Source organism: Styela clava, chromosome 6 (genome assembly GCF_964204865.1).
Source record: "Styela clava chromosome 6, kaStyClav1.hap1.2, whole genome shotgun sequence".
Taxonomy (NCBI): Eukaryota; Metazoa; Chordata; class Ascidiacea; order Stolidobranchia; family Styelidae; genus Styela; species Styela clava.
Genome location: NC_135255.1, coordinates 723,923 through 740,115, shown reverse-complemented (window position 1 = coordinate 740,115; position 16,193 = coordinate 723,923). Strand labels below are relative to the sequence as shown.

The following is a 16,193-nucleotide window of genomic DNA, read 5'->3' as shown; positions in this document are numbered from 1 at the left end:
CATTTTTCGTCTTTCTCTGCTATTTTTTCGCGATGTATTTGTGCTTCTGTGGTGATCTTTTTGGGTTGTTTTGGAGCTTTCACGGAGCTAAAACCTCGCGGTTTGAAGGATGCGACTGCATTTAGTTCTTTCGCAACGTCATTAGAAGGTACATTGATAATGCTTCGGCGCTCTGGTGTAAGTGGTGAATTTTCTTTCTCCTGTGATTTTGACTTTGCATTAATTTTGTTACCACTTTCAGTTTGTTCCTTTGATTTTTCAGCGAGACAATGTTTTTGCAAGTGACCTGGTTCTTTGCACACACGACAACGTACTTCATTAACACAAGATGCTGTTTTGTGACCATTCTCGAAACAGTTATTACATCTAGGAACGTACAATTCTTTTGGCAAAAAGGTTTTCCATTTCATTCCGTCAATAAAAACGAAGGCGGGTAGTTTGTCGATTTTGAACTTCCTGATGGTGAAAGACGTATGACCATTGTGGACGTTGGTCCCTCTGTGCCAAAGTCTAGTTGCTTTGACTATTTCGCCACATCCTGTGCGCTTCATAGCCTCAATCGCCTTATTCGGAGAGGTCTCATATGCGATTCCGCGGACAGTGATCCTGACAGGTGGTTGAAACGGTAAGGAAAAGGTGATGGTCAAGTCTTCCAACAGCAGCTCGCCGTTAGTTTTTTCTAGTAGAGACTCTCTGCGAAGATCTACTCCTTCCACCAGTGGTTTGAAAGACATAATCCATTGATTCTTTGAGGACTCCCATAAGCAACCTATGTCATTGATGAAGTCTGTCGTTTGTGGTGTTATTGAAAGCAGCTCGTATAGCTCAGCAAACGACAGATCTTTAGACGCCTGTAAGAAGAGCGTCCATTATTTAAATCTGGGAATAAAACAGATCCATCAAATTACAGACCCATTTCTATTTTATCAAGTATTGCTATTGTCTTTGAAAAACTCTTATATCACAGGTTAATGGATTTTTGTCAAAATTTCAACCTTATTAATAAATACCAATTTGGGTTTCAGAATAATCACTCTACAAATCATGCTATTATCGACTTAGTTGAATACATCTATGAAAAATTTGAACGTGGTGAACATATATGTTGCGTATTTTTAGACTTGAAAAAGGCCTTTGATACTGTTAGCCATGATATCCTACTCGATAAACTCCACCATTATGGAATCCGCGGTTGTGCCAACAACCTTTTTAAAGACTACCTCACGGGTAGACAGCAATATGTTGAAATTGGCACTAACCGGTCTGAAGTGCTTCCCATAAAAACAGGAATTGTCCAGGGCAGCTGTCTTGGCCCACTGTTTTTCGTTTTATATATCAATGACATCTCAAATTGCTCTGACCTCTTGACAAAATTGTTCGCAGATGACACCGGTCTTCTCGACAGTGCGAAATCTGTGTTGACCTTAGAAAAACATGTAAATATCGAGATGGCAAAGGTATTCGAATGGATGATTAGCAACAAGCTAACAATCAATATTAATAAATCTAAAATTGTTCATATATGCCCTAAACAACGTCATCAAGTCACCGCAATTTCTATTAACATCAATGGAACAGAGCTAGAATCCGTCCCTTCTTACAAATATCTAGGACTAAATATAGATAACTGCTTACGTTGGGATGTCCATGTTAATGATATTCGTAAAAAACTTTCTCGAACTGTAGGTATGTTAGGTAAACTTCAACACTATATAGATACAGCAACCCTTAAATTGGTATATTTCTCACTTTTTCAAACATATATCCAATATGCTATTGTAGCTTGGGGATCCACATCTCAATCAATTTTGCATCGAATCAATGTACTTCAGAACAGGGCGGTTAAAATCCTTTATCGTTCGTCTGATCGCATAAATCTTAACATAATTTATAACAAAATTTATGTTTTAAAGCTTGCAGATATTTATAAATTAGAGATCTGCAAGCTTATGCACAAATATCACAACCATTGTCTACCAAGTGCTTTTGATGGTTATTTTATACGACAAAGTACTATACACACACATAACACAAGATCAGCCTCCACACACTCTTTTTATTTACGTCGTTTGTCACATTCCATAACCCAAAATTGCCTAAAGTACACTGGAGCAAAAATGTGGAACAATTTACCTAGTGAGTTAAAAAGCATGTCCCACCAGATATTCAAATCAAATCTAAAAAGACATTTAGTGTCTCAATATATACTTTAGGATGGACAAAAACTATTAATTGTGCTATGTTACATGAAAAAGTATTACAAATTATGTTTCATATTTTAGTATTAGTTAACATCAATTTACCAGTTTAAGCAATGGAGTATTCTTATCACAGTGCTTCCTATATTCAGATATTTCTATCATTGAAGGACTCCATAGTCTAGTGATTTTATACCAACAGTTATTTTCACCTCAACAAATGTCAATATTGTTTTTTCATTGTATTCTTATCACAGTCTGACAGTATCAAATCATTTATATTTGTTCCTAATATTTTTCTAGTTAGCTTACAAGCAGTACGGTAACGGTACTGAGATAACGCGTCAGGACACCAATGGTGAATATTTATTTCAACATCCAGCGTGCTAATTTCACTTTATTTATTTACCTGATCGGTGTCCATTGCTATATCGCTTCATAGCACAACCACGTTGTGGTCAGGTCACCTTCAAAATTCCCCAGTTATTCTACAGAACAACATTTCGCTACAGCTACGTCTATGCAAAAGGGAAATCCCCCGTTATTCGCTGCTATCATGGCACATTTAATGCACGGTAATTTTTAGTAATAATATATAACAATTGCAATTAGTTAGCTATTTAGTAAAATTTATATGGTATCTATTCGTTGAAACTCTTCTCCCCGATCTGTCAAACTAGGTGTTAGAACCTTGGGTGTCGCAGCTCGATAACCAGTTTTGGTTCCCCGCGGCCTCCCTTCCCCAGTAATTTAAATGTCATTTTTTCTATATATTTTTGCATGTATTTTTTGTTTTGCATAGACAATTCAGAAAAATAAAAGATTATACATGCACACAACAACAACAAAAAAAACATATTACCCATATTTACAAAACTACCAACGCAATCATAATATTTACAATGGAGATCAACGAGGCCAAACAAAGATGGCACCAATCAAAACTCATCCAAGCGTGTAATTTTTCCCATAATGCACCTAGGCTACAAAATTGTTATTTTTTGAAAACGAGTGCCCGTAGTGTGTCCTAGACTAGGGCTACTGAACTGGCGGTCCGAATATAGACCTTTCGATTATTCCATTTGGACCGCAGCTGCTTCTTGACTTTGAATGCATCGTTTCTTTTCATTTCACAATTTTGATGTAATGCAATTTTCGATAAACCACTGAGAAAAAATTCACAGAGCATCGACTCACTCGTTTACTCCTGTAGCATTGGCTAATCAGCAAGATGTCTAGGGTGGCGTGAAAACTAATTTTTTTGCGGCCGCTTGGATACGTTTTTAACAGATTTTATGGCATGGTGGTACACATTCAATTGTTTTTGTGTCTTTTCATGCTATATTTTAGTTTTAGGTTTTATCTTCGAAATTTAAAAATAGATCATATAACCTTATTTTGCAAAATAGTATCCTCTCATTTCCTGGAACCAAGTTTGAAATAATTGGCAATTACAAAAAAAATGCAATTTCTGAGACTAACCATGAGCAAGTATCTTTGCTACTGGACACGAACTCCACTAATGAATCGTTTAGCTAATATTCTTGTGAACGTTGTGGCTTTTCCTAAGCTTGGCAAAATTGTACTTCTACGCGGATAATTCTTTTCCAAATACCCGCACCGAAGCGCGATTTTGAGCATCGCTCTTGTAGTTTGTCAATCGATGCATTTGAAATTATGTTGGCATAGTTAAATATCTTACTTGGAAGGACCGTATTCCGGTAATTTTTAAATTTTGTGTACGGATGTTTGGTAAGAATAGTTTAGTATCCCTGTCTTAGACCGCCCATTCGTTTTACATGAGATAATTATAATGTCGAATTTTGAAAAGCCTAAAAGACACCTGTTGAAATGAAATAGCTTACCCACCATAATCAGTGACTCACCATCCCCTCTGTATATATATAATTCAGCTGTTCACAAAAGCCAAATCAACAAGATTGCAGTCCCAATACATTAGATCTAAATTTGATGGAGAACGAACATCAAAGGTATACTATATACGTAAACCAATCGTCGGAATGGAGTATGCGACTGACTTCGTTCTCTACATTATCAGTCCCATTTTGACGACTATGATACTAGTTTCGAGATCAGGGTAATCAGAAACAGAATATAGCTTTCAAGTATATATATTTCGAAGTTGTGTTCCAAATCATCTGTTCAACACAACATAAAGATTTATGGGGCTATTATGACCTATATTGTTTCATCCCTGATTCCCAATAAACGTCACCATCTGCTAGCCAGTACATAAAACTTGCTCCTGATGGTGTAGTTTGAATTTAGCTATATGCCTTCCTACCGGGTTTGATTTTGGACAATCGATATTGACGAAAATCAGAATCTTCATGTAGTAGTATGGTAATATTGAAATGCAGCATCTTTCCTATCGATCACGGAACATTATTATATCGGCAACACAGTTAACCAATTGATTTGAAATTCAGTCTTTATTGAAAGCAGTTGCTAGACGCCTATTACTTTTATTTGTTCCTAAAGTTCTTATTACCTCTATGAGATATAATTTTTCACCCTAAATTTCGCTATACCTTTTATTTTTGAGAACACGGTTTCATTTTCGCCAAGCGCGACGGCCGACGGCTGCCTTTCTTTTGTGTTTGGGAAATGGAAACTCATGCTACGCCAAAATCGAAAGTTTTCGAAATCAGTAACGCACTGTAGACTAGATGCAGTGAGTTGCTATAAAAGGTAAACTACTGTAAAATATTAGATTCTACAGTAGTTAGGTATTTAATTTTAAATTCACATTGGCATTAGACGCATTGATCATCATCGTCATAGGACCTGGTGAAGCTAAGGCAGTTAGGCAGTACGGATACCAAACCGGTACTCGTGAGCTGCTTCACTGTTGGGACCAGGGTATGAATTTTTGGAATTACATGGATGAAATTTTTGTTTTTGCCTTCTTGCCCATAGATTTGAGCATGGCTCTTTTGTTAGCTCATCTAATGGTTCAATATGATTTGCCCCATTAAAGTTAATTTTCAAACTGTAGGCTATACCTAATTTTTAAATTTCTAGTTTTCAACCCTACCTGTAATATACTTTAACGATCTAATGAAGAGTAAATTATAAATGAAATTTGTATAATTGCATAATAAAATATAAAAAAGAAAACGTTTGCATAATGAAAAATGCATCATTTATAATACATATATATTTAGATACATAGATAGAAAAATACATACACACAATACATTCATTGTGTCATTTCAAAATAGTTCTGGAGTCGAAAATTTTTTAAGAACATTTTAATGCGTATTTGATTGCTTAGACTTTAGCGAAAATAGAAATCTAGCTACTTTTATGACGTTAGAAGATTCCCCATCCGATGTGTTATCCGCGTTGTAGGAAGTGATTGAGTATTTTTTTACCCTTGCCGGAGAATGAGACATAGTTGATTTTGATCGTGAAAGAGGCTGAAAATAAAACAAGAAATTTTAATTAGAATAAATAATATTTCACTCGCCAATTATTTGACCACTTTTTCTGAGAAATTGAATGTATATTCAATGATTTATTATTAAAATCTTTGCATCGCATTACTATCATCAAAATACAATATACATTGCATTTGATTGCGTTGACGAGAACGCGCCACAAGATCATACACATATCAATTAAATATCATTATATAAATGACAAACCTTCGTTTTTATTAGTGATTGAATTGAACCTCTTCGATTCAGCGACAAGTCTTTCTTACTATTCAATTCGTTTTGAAAATCACATCTACAAAATCTGCAAAAAGAATAGCAACATTTATTGTGAGTTAAACAACTCTTTGTTTTCGATAGCAATGCCTTCACATAGAAAGTTGAGTATAATTTTGCATTCTACTTAAAACATGGACTACAAAAAGTATTTTCCTAAGGTTGAAGTTGCTGAAAAAGTTGAAGATTTTGAAAAAGTTGTCCACCTTACAATAATAAATCTGTGTTTACATACGTTTTCTAGAGATATAATTACCTATATAATTTTCCCGAGTCTTTGAATTCTTCCGCCGACCATTTGCCATTCACATCTTCTATAATACGTTGATTCATAATTTTTTGTAGCAGTTTTTTGGCCTGGACATTGGATAAAAAAAAATATTCAAAACATTTGGCAAAATTTTAACAACTAAACCTATAAAATTATTCTATTCTTTTCAGGTGAAAACTCGCGATTTCTATTCTAGTCTCCGTACCTGACATCTTGACACGTTCTCATAGTTTTTCATTTCCTTTAAAATAGAATGCATTGTGGTGACAGCAGATGAACCGGTGAAACAATCTTCATGAATTCTAAGATTCTTTCTTCTTCGACCGCAATGCATTTGTGTTTCGAACGAATTCACAATTACGTTCCATATCCTTGTTGCTTTGAAAGCTTTGTTTTCTGATTTTGTGTTTTCGATGGGACAGTTGTTGTAATCTAATTCTCTATTTTGATTCTCCATAATTTTTCAAGATGTGCTGCTAATTAAGATTTATTCTTACTTAGCTATGCTAATTATGTTAACTGACTTTCTAAATGAGGTATATATATAAATAATTATCAGCGAAGAAAGATAAACTTGTTATGATCAAAATATACCTCGATAATTTACTTGTAAATAAACTGACAGTTATGATAAAAAGATAAAGCTTTTATTGAACCGCCGCTATTCATTAGTAATGTAATAACATGGGATTCACACTTCGAAAATATTCAAAATGCTTGAACTGAAATCGAAAGTCATAGTTTGGTACTCCCGAACTATGTGAACCGAGATGGCGGAAACCGGAACGTAGTACCGGTTTGGCTAATCCCCACACTCGTAATAGAATTAAAATAAGGAAAATTGAAATTAAATTATGGACTAACCCTGACCTGGTGCACATACTACTTTCCGGTGTCCGCCATCTTGGTTCACATACTTCGGCAGTACCGATAATCCACCTATATTTCAATCCTCAATGCGCCTAAGACTTACATCACACGAGAGTAGAGAATTAGACGCCTGTACTTATATTTATAATGAAATGTATGAACTAGTTTGATATTTATCATTTAATAGACAAACGCAATTAGTGTGAAGCGTGTCCGCAGTAAAAATAACTATCAGGTGCAATTTCAGACATCCGACGTTTAGCACCCAGTTCCGCCATATATGGAAGCCGGCAATCGCTGTAGAGTGTAGACTATCCCGCATAGCCTAACAAAATGCCAGTTTATGATACTTAACACAGCCACAAAATTGCCCAAAATCAGAGAGATGCAGAAACTCAATCATAAAAATAGTTATATACTGTTTTTTGCGAGTGTTCGTGAGGGAGAGTGTGTGCAGGATCAAAACTTGGTCACCAAGTGCAGATCATGATAAACTTGTATCAAGAATGACTGAAGCCCAATCACACAATACATGAAGATGAGGAACTTTAATCGATCTTCATGTTCGAAAATAACTAAACCAGCTTGTATCATAATTGATATACATGGGGCGCATGTAACAAATTAATGCAAATATTTGTAAAAATATCAATGCCCAGCTGAGATGGGAGAATTGTGTAAATATACATTTTCCGCTGCGTTACTCACAACATCTAACAATGTTTGTCTCTTTTTCCGCAAATGTGTTCAAAAAGTGTGAATCTTTTAAATACCTAGTTTCACACCTTTTAATTGTGTTGTACCTGATATGTTCAGAATCATACACGGGTTTTCACACTGCAAGTAGCCTACTTCCTCATTTATAGAATTATATCAATTAAATCGCTCGAGTGTGTTATAGGACTTGTAATTAATTGTTCAAGTTTTATTGCAACGGACAAAAATTAATCGATTTTTTTCTGAATGTTTTATTATTTTTAAAGATGTAAGTTATAAATTCGACGGAATGAAAAGTCTGAACCTTTGCTATTATCGTCATTTATAAATATACTTGAATTGGACCTTATGAGCACTGCTATATTCTGTTTGCATTGCTGTATCATAACGCCTGGTCGTTGCATGTGAAAATGTAGGTGAATGAATGCGCTAAGAAAACTGATCTTACGACATAATAAAAAATTATAATCATAAAATACAGATAGTTTATTGTTGTAAGGACCAAACGTTTTCGTCCAACGATTCACGAGATTTGAACATGGAATTTTCCTACAATAAGGAGAACATATTATAACTGGTATAATTGTTATTTGGTAGTATAATCTTTTCATCACCAATGTAAGATAAAAGAATAATGTTAAACTAAAACTTAATTACACAATGATTCACATCTTTTATTTGGTAATTGATAAAATGTTGATAACAGAAATACTTAGCTTATCAATAAATCCTCTCATCGCGAATGTGATAAAAAATTATAACATTAATCAAAATAATTACATAATATCAAAAGAAACAACTTATTTAATTTATATCTTTTATTTGTTAATTGATAAAATGTTGATAGCAGAAATATATATATTGGTATTGAGAAAGTCAGTTAGCAGTTAACTTAGAGAAGCAAATTGACCTAAATTTAATTTCTTGAGGACAATATCGAAATGAACGCAAAATCATATTCAAGAATTGACAACAACAACTATACGACCGACAAGAATGCCAAGGCTACAACAAGTACGTTTAAAGCAACAATGGTTTGGAATAATCTTGTCGATACTTTCAAGTCAAAAATGCAATGCAAGAAAAAAAGGCAAAATTTGAAAATTTATGAAGAATGTGTTACGGGATCATCTGCAGTCGATACAATGCATTCCATTTTACAATCATTTTACAATCGATATTCTTGATAGTACGATGGTCTTGTACTGTAAATCATTAGAGACTATTTCGTCTTGGCCTTTGTGTCCATATATTTGAACATTGCCAACATATGGTTCGTGACGTCTAGCAAAAGAAAGTGCGATACTCGAATGCTTTTACTTTAACTCAGGGTGGTCAAAGATTAAGACGTAGCAAAGCTTTTGAGGATGCCTCGCGGGTCGCAGTCGGAGAAAATCCAAAAGTTGTAAAACATTGCGAGTTTAATAAAGTAAGATATATAAAGCCTTTAGTTTAAAATTGCTTCCCGAGAAATGTCGTGGTATTTTCGGTATCTTTTCTCGTGTTTAGTTTTGTAATGTCGCTTCAAATTATATTATTTCGTGACAGATATCGCTTGAAAACACAACAGACACGTAGTTTAATGTTATTGCGAGTTAAAAAATACCTTTTCTCATAGTTTAACTCGATAAAATCCGAGTTATTGATCCCGTTCCCGGGTGAATAACATACATTTCATAGCTTCAGGAGAGACAAAATTACTACACGAAACAATAGCTAAGAAAAATCAAAAGCGAAAATTGTTGGCAAAAGCTGCAAAACACCAAATTAAACCCGCATTACTTACATATAGTTCGTTCATCCCTTTGCTCCGCATGAACATATTGCATTGCTTCATCAAATTTTCCTATTTGCACATCACGTAAAATATCGAGTCAAAATAATGCGATTAAGTCACACAAGATATTTTAAAATATACTTAGTAATGTGTAGTGGGACCTATTATTTTGATAATACCATATTTAAGACAACCGGAAAGTTTACTTAATTTTGTATGTCTTGAAACAAGGTGCTCTTGCAAAATTAAAAGCATTGCAATATCCCAAACAAAACCGAGGTTAGGTACCACTCCATGAAAAGCAAGAAATATTCCAGCAAATTAGTAGAGCACAAACCTTAACCTAGCAATTTAGTCAGATCCGTGGCGAATTCTCAAAATTGCTTCGATTCCATGGGAAGTTTATTCAAAACGTGATTCTAAATTCTGAGTTCTATTTCAAATACAAAATTTTCTCCGGCATATTGAAGCTATCGCGTTCCATACAGCTTAATTTGCTTGGCAAGTATTACTTGTCTTATCACCTTATTGCAATCCGAATATTATTAAACTACCTTAGATAGAAAAAATGACGCAGCCTAAAACTTGATGTTGTAGAATATAAGCATTGTCAGGTATTGTACAGGGTCTTTTATTATGAGTGTCTTTTATTATTCTAAAATGTATTTGTTAATTGCAAACTTTTGGCTGTATTGCAGTAGAAAGTTACTGGTTGTTAACCGTTCCACACCGGCGGACGGGTTACATCAGATAAATTGTATACTCGAAACGGTGACAAAATAATGGAATGAATGAAAAAGAAATGTGTTTCATATTAAACACCAATGACTTCGATTACTCCCGATAGCATAAAAGTCCTAATCAAACCCCAAATATAGGAAAAGTCCCGGCTCTTCGGTTGTCTTCCTGAACATCCCATATTGAAGCCTTGTTATCTATTTCGGCCGCACAACAGGACAAATCCAATATGTTTGAATATTTAACTAAAGAGACGAGAAATTCTCATATTTCTAACAGTCGGTCGGCGATTTATTTGCAATTCATCAAAACTAATTTGTTAAGGCAAAATATTCGAATATAGTATTGAATATTAAAATATTAGTATAGCAGTTCACTATTAACGCTAGATTTACAAAACGCTCTTGTGGATGAACACACAAGATGCTACAAACACTTCACGTCAACGGACAAAAACGTCGAAATTGAGCGTTATATTCGCGGTATTGTGATTTTTATTTATGTCTTTCCAGGGGCCATGATAATGCTTCAATTTCGAATTGAGTATAATGTGCGCCGATGTCGCTTGAGTTTTTACAACTTTTTAGTGGACCGTTTTGTAAAATTCGAAACATCAATACAAATATCAGTGGAGGTTGCGCGAGACTAAATCGCAATCCATTCTCAATGCCTATGGACCCGTGCGCGTATAATGCTAGGATGCTGTAGCAGAAAAAATACCATACTATGCAATTCAAGAGTCCTGTTGCACACTAACGCAAATGTATTTCTGTAAGTCTTTTGTCAGATCTATTGAATATCATTCTGATATTGCACCACTCGCTACCTTGGAAATACATTTATTGGGTTCAAGTAAAAACAGTTGTATCTTCGCCGCTTGCTATTTAAATTAGAACGATATAAATTGATTTGCCATCAATCCATTATTTATGGCTTCCTACCAAATAATTATCTTTTAGTTAATAGATAAGTGCATGTAAAGAGGATGAATTAACGAAAGTAACATGTATATAAGTTTCGGAAAGTAATGCCCTACTGCCTGTATTGTTATCTAGTATAGTAGCACTGCGAAGAATGAAAACCAATATTCTGGGTTATCCACAACAACCAAACCGAAAGACGCTTGCCCAATGTAGCACGCAATAAGTTCGAACGTGGCAACCGTTTGATGAAAATTGTATTTATAATAAATCCTAATAACTCCCCTCGTTTATTCATGCCGAAGTAGGAGATTCGTGAAAATGTGAAGATTCGTGGAAACGCTTTCAAGATCTCAGTGGCCGGGAGAATATGTTTGAAGGTCATTTAGTGTAGATAGGTCCTGATTTGTCTGGTATCGGCCATTTCTCCAATATCGGTATTTGTATCGGTATTGGCCAAAAATAGTCTGATATTTCCGATATATTCATCTCTTTTATTTTGATATAGAATGTTTTTAAAAATAAGTCAGTGAACGGATATAGGAATTATTTTTTGTTGTGAAGGGATCATGTTCGCGCATCTATACTGCCTCGTTAACTCTGAGTCATGTCCACTCGAACCCTGGATCCGGCCGGATCCGGCCCGCGACGTCATTTTATCCGGCCCGCGGCGTCATTTTATCCGGTCCGCAATAACACACAAAAATGGCTAAATTTTTTTCCAAGGGAGATTTTCACGAGCATCGTCGTCTTTGTTTATTTCGTAACATTGGCCAATCGGCAAGATGCAAAAAAGTGACGTAATAATTAGTCTTTCCGCGTCCGCTCAGACACTTTTGTCACCCCGACAGATTTTCAGTTGTGGTTGTAAACAAAACTTCGTTTTTGCGACTTTGAATGCTACCATAACCTAAAGTTTTCTGCGATACACTTGTACACTCGTGGCGCGTGCTTTCGACGAAACTAAACTGCTCCAGTGGAAAGATCTGAGTAAAAATAGAAAACAATACCAAGTTTACAATAAACGGTCAAGAAATAACGGAGATTTCGGAATTTTAGTATCGCCCGACTGGCCAATTTTTTCCATAATGATTGTATTACTTTTTTGATAAGAACTGAACTAAATATGGAAAAATAACACATATCAAAATCACTAATCTTTCGTTGTGCGTCACATCTATGGTATATTGAGACTATTTCAGATTTTTATTCTGGCAGCGGTCATTGACACCGCCGAAAGATCGTCGCAAATAAACGCTGGAGTTGTGCATGATAGTTTGACAGTGGTTCATTGTGGGTAATAATTAACGATGTTCTGATTGTACGAACTCCATAAAAATTGTATCAAGTTAAGAAAGAAATACACACGTCCACATACATTTTATTGGTGTCCATAGACAATATCATTATTTTGCACTACGTATAACTGGAGCGTAATTTTTAAAAGCGTCGAATGTTGGGAAATTTATGCGCAAATGAATAAAAATACAAATACCAAATAATAGTTGTTTATTTTATCTAAATTATGTCAAAATTTCATAGAATTCCAAGCTACAGCAGGTAGTCGTTTTTATGAGAGGTATTTCAACAAGGCGTAACGGTACTTAGCAGACCGTAGTAGTATATATTTACGAGCAGACGTGATGCGTACATTTTTTGCCGCGGATTTTGTAACATTTCTAATTCATGACAGCAACGTTTTGATAACAGCTAAACTCAGGATAGTTGTCTAGATATAGAAATCTTATTAATTTTTTACCTAGGATGTTCTCGACCGATATTCTGCGATATTCCCAACATTTGTGAATTTATTGTCTTGTATTGACAAAAATATTCATCCGGCCCGTTTCAACACAATTTGAGTCATACCCGGCCCGCGGTCAAAAAAGTTTGGTGACCCCTGATCTATGTCTATGAAGATTCTCCTCACAAACAGCTATTTTATAATGTTCATAGAATATTATTAATATTGACAAGTTAAATGAAATAGCCGACCACATGTACAATTCCAAAATCTTTACGCTATGCGGCTATGGCAACACAATTTACATTTAATTTTGCACTGGAGGCAGAGGTTAGTTTAGAAGGGGTAAATACGGTGATTTGCGATTATTGGAAGTTTTCTAATTGCCATTTGGTTAATTAATTACCGTGGTTAAGATTTGACGTGAAATGATATGTAAACAAAGCAACAGCGTATACGCACCGTTTGAGTCGACGGCGCCTCTCTTTGAAGAAATGTACATTGCAATGCAGATTTAGAGAAGAAAGCGTCATAGGCTAGATTAAGAAAATACAATATTTGATGCATGGTCATCCACGACGCAGTTACAACTGGCGGTTTCTCTTATAAATAATGACCAGATTAGTGTCCGCCTAGGAAATGAATGTTTAGTTGGAAGAACACTTGCAAAGCGAACAAATGTATAAATTGTGATGTTTTCATAAATTCTATGACCAATTCAGATTTACGTTTTACTAATTAGTTTGATATCTATGTTACATAAGCCATGTTAAAAGCTTAATAATAACTGGTGCACCAAATTTAATAATTTCATATATATATATATATATGATTGTGCTTTTTGGGGCTTGATATATTATAGATAGAGAATGTCTGAGGAAGACTGAAAGTCATCCGAAGATCAACATTAGAAACAAAAATTCTCTATTACATAACAGAGTGCTTATACGCTGTATGGGAGAAAATACCTAACAACGAAAAAGAAGTAAATGAATAGCATCGCTTATTCGGGCGCCTTGAGGCAAAGTGTTCCTAAAACATGCATCTGCTAGTCGAACATGACAAATCACTTACGACAGTCATTAACCCATGATAATAACAACGTATTTTGGGTTAGAGCTATATGTGGTGGTGGGATTCCAAATTTTTAAGAACGGGTTTCATATCAATATTGACGCGTTAATGGAAATCGTCGACCACATCGTCTTTGCACTACACAACACAGTTTACCCATCATTCTCAAAATAGAGAATAATAAGATACCAATCGTGAATTTTTTGAAGGGTAAACACAGTTAATTTTCAAATTTTTGGTTAATTAATTATCGTGATTATAATTTAACGTTAAATATTATATCGCCAGCCTCATAAAAAAAATTGCCAAAGTCATATTTTCACATTTTGAGTAAATGAAAAAAAACTTCATAACTTTCCCATTTTCAATCTATTTCAAATTTTTTTTATCTAGATTTATCTTATCAAATTACTAATTATTTTAGAAGATATTTAACTTTCAATTCCTATTTTATATGCGCTAAAATAGACATAGGCATTTTTTCATTCCCGCACCCTGAGTTACGCAAAATTATTCGCATCCCTATCCAATATTTTCTCTGTACATTCGCTTGACCTATATACTTTGTAAAAGTCCATACCACAAATAATGAAAGAGTGACTTCCACTAAATAAATATGACACGAAAGCCAAGTCAAAAATGCGATGTATCTCCGCAATCATAATTTGACTCTGATGAACACTAAAATATTTGTCAGCCACACACCAGATGTATTTTATTTAATTGATACGAGGATTGTAAAATTTCACAACTCAGACAATATAATTGAATCAAAATATAAATAACTCTTTTTGAACCCAAAATATCAACATGAACAAACAACTTTAATCATGAATTCATAATATTATACCTCATTAAAGTTTGTATAATCCACTCGTGAGAAGAGGTATCATAAAAATGAGGACAGTCATTTGGCATAATTGATTTAATTTCTTGGAGATCATTAAATTTCCTTACACAAACTGGAATACGAGAACATTGGCACCCACTGACTTGAACATTCTGTACTCGGTGTGTGCAGATCTACATGGTGGCCCTGGTTGATAGTGCCACCTGATCTTGTAGATTCTTCATTGGTATAAATATGCATCGGAATTTCCCTCGCAGCCATCGAGCTGAAGCTCTTAAAACTTCCAATGTCATTCACCCCATCTATGAAAAATAAAGACGAAAACACGAAACTCGCTTGCTACCCTCGCCATAAAAATTCGCATTATTCGGCGTCTAATAACTTACCAAGTATGACACTATCATTTGCAGAAGCATTTCCATGTAGAGCATAGTTTCTCAGCTTCTTGGTTTTCATACTGTTAATACTCCTTGACTGCAATTATTTACCGGGAGCGTCCAGATGTTAAAATATATAAAACATCTTTGACTAGAAAGACTTACTCGTCGAAGAGTGTCGTAACGGTACCCGAACGTCCCAAAACTAGATGCGAACAGGCTGGTTTGAATGTGCCTATGTCAACATTAATCAGTTTAGGCAAAACCAAAATTTGCCAAGTCCACTTCTTGAGTTAGGCAGATTTGTTTTTTTGCTCTAGCGGCTGATTTATATCAGATATGAATGTTTAAGCAACACAGAAAGGTAGATCTTTTCCCAACGAATTCGGCAATACCAACATCGACAGAAAGTACTCCAGGGCAATATATTTATTAGTGTGACGATATGTAAACAATACAACAACGTACGAATCGTTTATCTTTACAGCGATGTACTTTTCAATGCACATTTAGACAAAAAAGCGACATAGAAGAGTTAACCTGCAATGCATGATCATCCACAATGCAGTTACAGCTGGCGGTTTCTCTTATAAATAATGGCCAGATCAATGTCAGCCTAGAAAAATAATGTTCAGTTATAAGTTAAACAACACTTGCAAAGAGAATAAATGCATAAATTGTAATGTTTTTATAAATTTTATAACCAATTCAAATTTACGTCCTTGCTAATTAATTTCATATCTAGCTTATGAGCCATGTTGAAAACTCAATAATAGCAGGCGCGCCATATATATATATATATAATTCCTATGGGGGCTTGATATATAGAAGCGATGGCGAACCACTGACCCGCGTTTCAGACCTACAGAGGTCTTTCGGTGACACGCCAAATCAGGAGTTAAAGCCAAAAATCATACTGA

General features: G+C 34.9%; 1 protein-coding gene and 1 long non-coding RNA gene across 2 annotated transcripts; both read right to left on the bottom strand.

Annotated features, from left to right (window-relative positions):
• Positions 1–917: 917 nt before the first annotated feature.
• On the bottom strand, positions 918–2,944 carry LOC144424594 (uncharacterized). Its single transcript, XR_013476823.1, has 3 exons — positions 2,608–2,944; positions 1,750–1,877; positions 918–1,423 (listed from the first exon to the last, which is right to left on the bottom strand). It is a non-coding gene; the product is annotated as an uncharacterized LOC144424594 (long non-coding RNA).
• A 2,479-nt stretch (positions 2,945–5,423) lies between these two features.
• Positions 5,424–6,684, bottom strand: LOC120331962 (uncharacterized). Its single transcript, XM_039399148.2, has 4 exons — positions 6,412–6,684; positions 6,192–6,292; positions 5,870–5,963; positions 5,424–5,641 (listed from the first exon to the last, which is right to left on the bottom strand). The coding sequence occupies exons 1-4, from the start codon at positions 6,661–6,663 to the stop codon at positions 5,474–5,476; spliced, it is 615 nt and encodes a 204-aa protein (XP_039255082.1). The 5' UTR covers positions 6,664–6,684; the 3' UTR covers positions 5,424–5,473.
• Positions 6,685–16,193: the final 9,509 nt, after the last annotated feature.

Excerpts from the sequence above, each read along its gene's own strand:
- LOC120331962 (XM_039399148.2), bottom strand. The coding sequence starts at position 6,663 with ATGGAGAATCAAAATAGAGAATTAGATTACAACAACTGTCCCATCGAA. Across the intron at positions 6,293-6,411 it reads AGAACGTGTCAAGATGTCAG|GCCAAAAAACTGCTACAAAA; the intron begins GTACGGAGACTA and ends TCCAATGTCCAG. Across the intron at positions 5,642-5,869 it reads AATCACTAATAAAAACGAAG|CCTCTTTCACGATCAAAATC; the intron begins GTTTGTCATTTA and ends TTTTATTTTCAG.